The sequence below is a fragment of the Vombatus ursinus genome, unplaced genomic scaffold (genome assembly GCF_900497805.2).
Source record: "Vombatus ursinus unplaced genomic scaffold, bare-nosed wombat genome assembly UNPS02014845.1, whole genome shotgun sequence".
Taxonomy (NCBI): domain Eukaryota; kingdom Metazoa; phylum Chordata; class Mammalia; order Diprotodontia; family Vombatidae; genus Vombatus; species Vombatus ursinus.
The window spans coordinates 2,814,082-2,815,715 of NW_020954623.1; the positions used below are offsets into that span (position 1 = coordinate 2,814,082).

The window sequence follows — 1,634 nt, forward strand, 5'->3', positions numbered from 1 at the left end:
TGAAGGCTCACTGTTTTTTACTCAACTCTAGCTGGGGCTGCTTTTCCCACATTCCAGGTGTGGCTTCACAGATGATTGAGTTGACTTGCTGTGAATCTCTTCCTTCTGAAACCCCTGTTTGAGACTCTGCATACCTGTTCACAGCCATGGACTGCCAGTCAGCCTTTATTAAGCACCTACTATGTGCCGGGCACTGTGCTGAGTAATGGGCACATTATGAAAGGCAAAAGGCAGACAGTTTCTGCCCTCAAGGGCACAATCTACAGGGAAGACAACATGCAAACAGCTTTGAAGCTGCAGGATACATGCAGTGATGATGGAAGCCATCTCAGAGAAGAGGCCCAGCAGCTGCTAGGGACTTAGGTTTTTCCCATGAAACATATACTAAGACAGGGAAGGAATGATGGAGTCACCCTGGGCCTCACTCTATGGTAAGTAAAGAAGATTCCTCTGAGAACATCATGGTTCCAATGGATTCCCACTAGCATGGTAGAGTGGGGAAGGCCCTGCTTCAGAAATCAGGGGCTGGGGGGAGCACCCACGGTAGCGGCAGCGGGGGAGGATGAACGCGCCCCCCGCCTTCAAGTCCTTCCTCCTCTTTGAGGGAGAGATGATCACTATCAATAAGGACACCAAAGTCCCCAATGCCTGTTTGTTCACCATCAACAAGGAGGGCCACACCCTAGGAAACATCATCAAATCACAGTTACTGAAAGACCCACAGGTGCTGTTTGTAGGCTATAAAGTCCCTCACCCCCTGGAACACAAAATCATCATTCGTGTACAGACCACTCCAGACTACAGCCCTCAGGAAGCTTTCACTCATGCCATCACAGATCTGATCAGCGAGCTCTGCTTGTTGGAGGAGCGATTCTAGGTTGCTATCAAAGACAAACAAGAAGGAATTGAATAGTTCTTGATGTCTCCCCCATGCAGTTTCCATAGGAGTAGGAGCACAGAAACTCTTCCTCCCCTTCGATGTCCAGTTGGTATGAAAAGCTGAATGGGGAAAACCTTATTGCTTTTCTTTTTCTTAAAAAAGAAAAGAAATCAGGGGCTGGGTTCAAGGCATGCCACTTCTGGGTCCTCAGTTTCCTCATGTGTAAAATGATGGGGTCAGACCATTTGGCCTCTGAGGTGCCTTCTGGGCAGCTCTAGACTGAGGCTTCTAGGATCCCTAACATGTCTAGCATTTCTACAACATGAGGTTTTTGAAATGCTTTACAAATGTTCTCTCACTGATCCCCATAAGAACCCCAGTGACCCTTTGACAGATTCCTCACTGTTTCTTGACACCCCCCCCATTGCCAAGGCCCGATTTCACCTCTGCAGCATCTCTCAAACATGCCCCCTTGTCTCCTCTGACACTGCCCCCACCTCCTGCAGTACCTCATCACTTCATGTCTGGACTACTGCAATACCTGCTTGGGGTGGGGCGGTGCTGTCTCCCTCAGGCCTCTCTTCGCATGAGTCCATCCTTCATTCAGCCACCAAAGTGATTTTCTTAAAATGCAGGTCTCACCACATTGCCTCTTACTCAATAAGCTGCACTGACTCCTTATTGCCTCCAGGATCAAATACCATCAAAGTCCTTCCTAACCTGCTGCCTCCTCCCTTTCCAGTCTTCTTACACC

At 48.9% G+C, this 1,634-nt stretch overlaps 1 protein-coding gene across 1 annotated transcript; it reads left to right on the forward strand.

Moving 5' to 3' along the window:
• The first annotated feature begins 562 nt into the window (after positions 1-562).
• On the forward strand, positions 563-877 carry LOC114026793 (DNA-directed RNA polymerase II subunit RPB11-b2). The gene has a single exon (XM_027840512.1). The coding sequence runs from the start codon at positions 563-565 to the stop codon at positions 875-877; it is 315 nt and encodes a 104-aa protein (XP_027696313.1).
• The last annotated feature ends 757 nt before the right edge of the window (positions 878-1,634 follow it).

Bases quoted from the DNA above. Each gene is read 5' to 3' on its own strand.
- LOC114026793 (XM_027840512.1), top strand. From the start codon at position 563: ATGAACGCGCCCCCCGCCTTCAAGTCCTTCCTCCTCTTTGAGGGAGAG.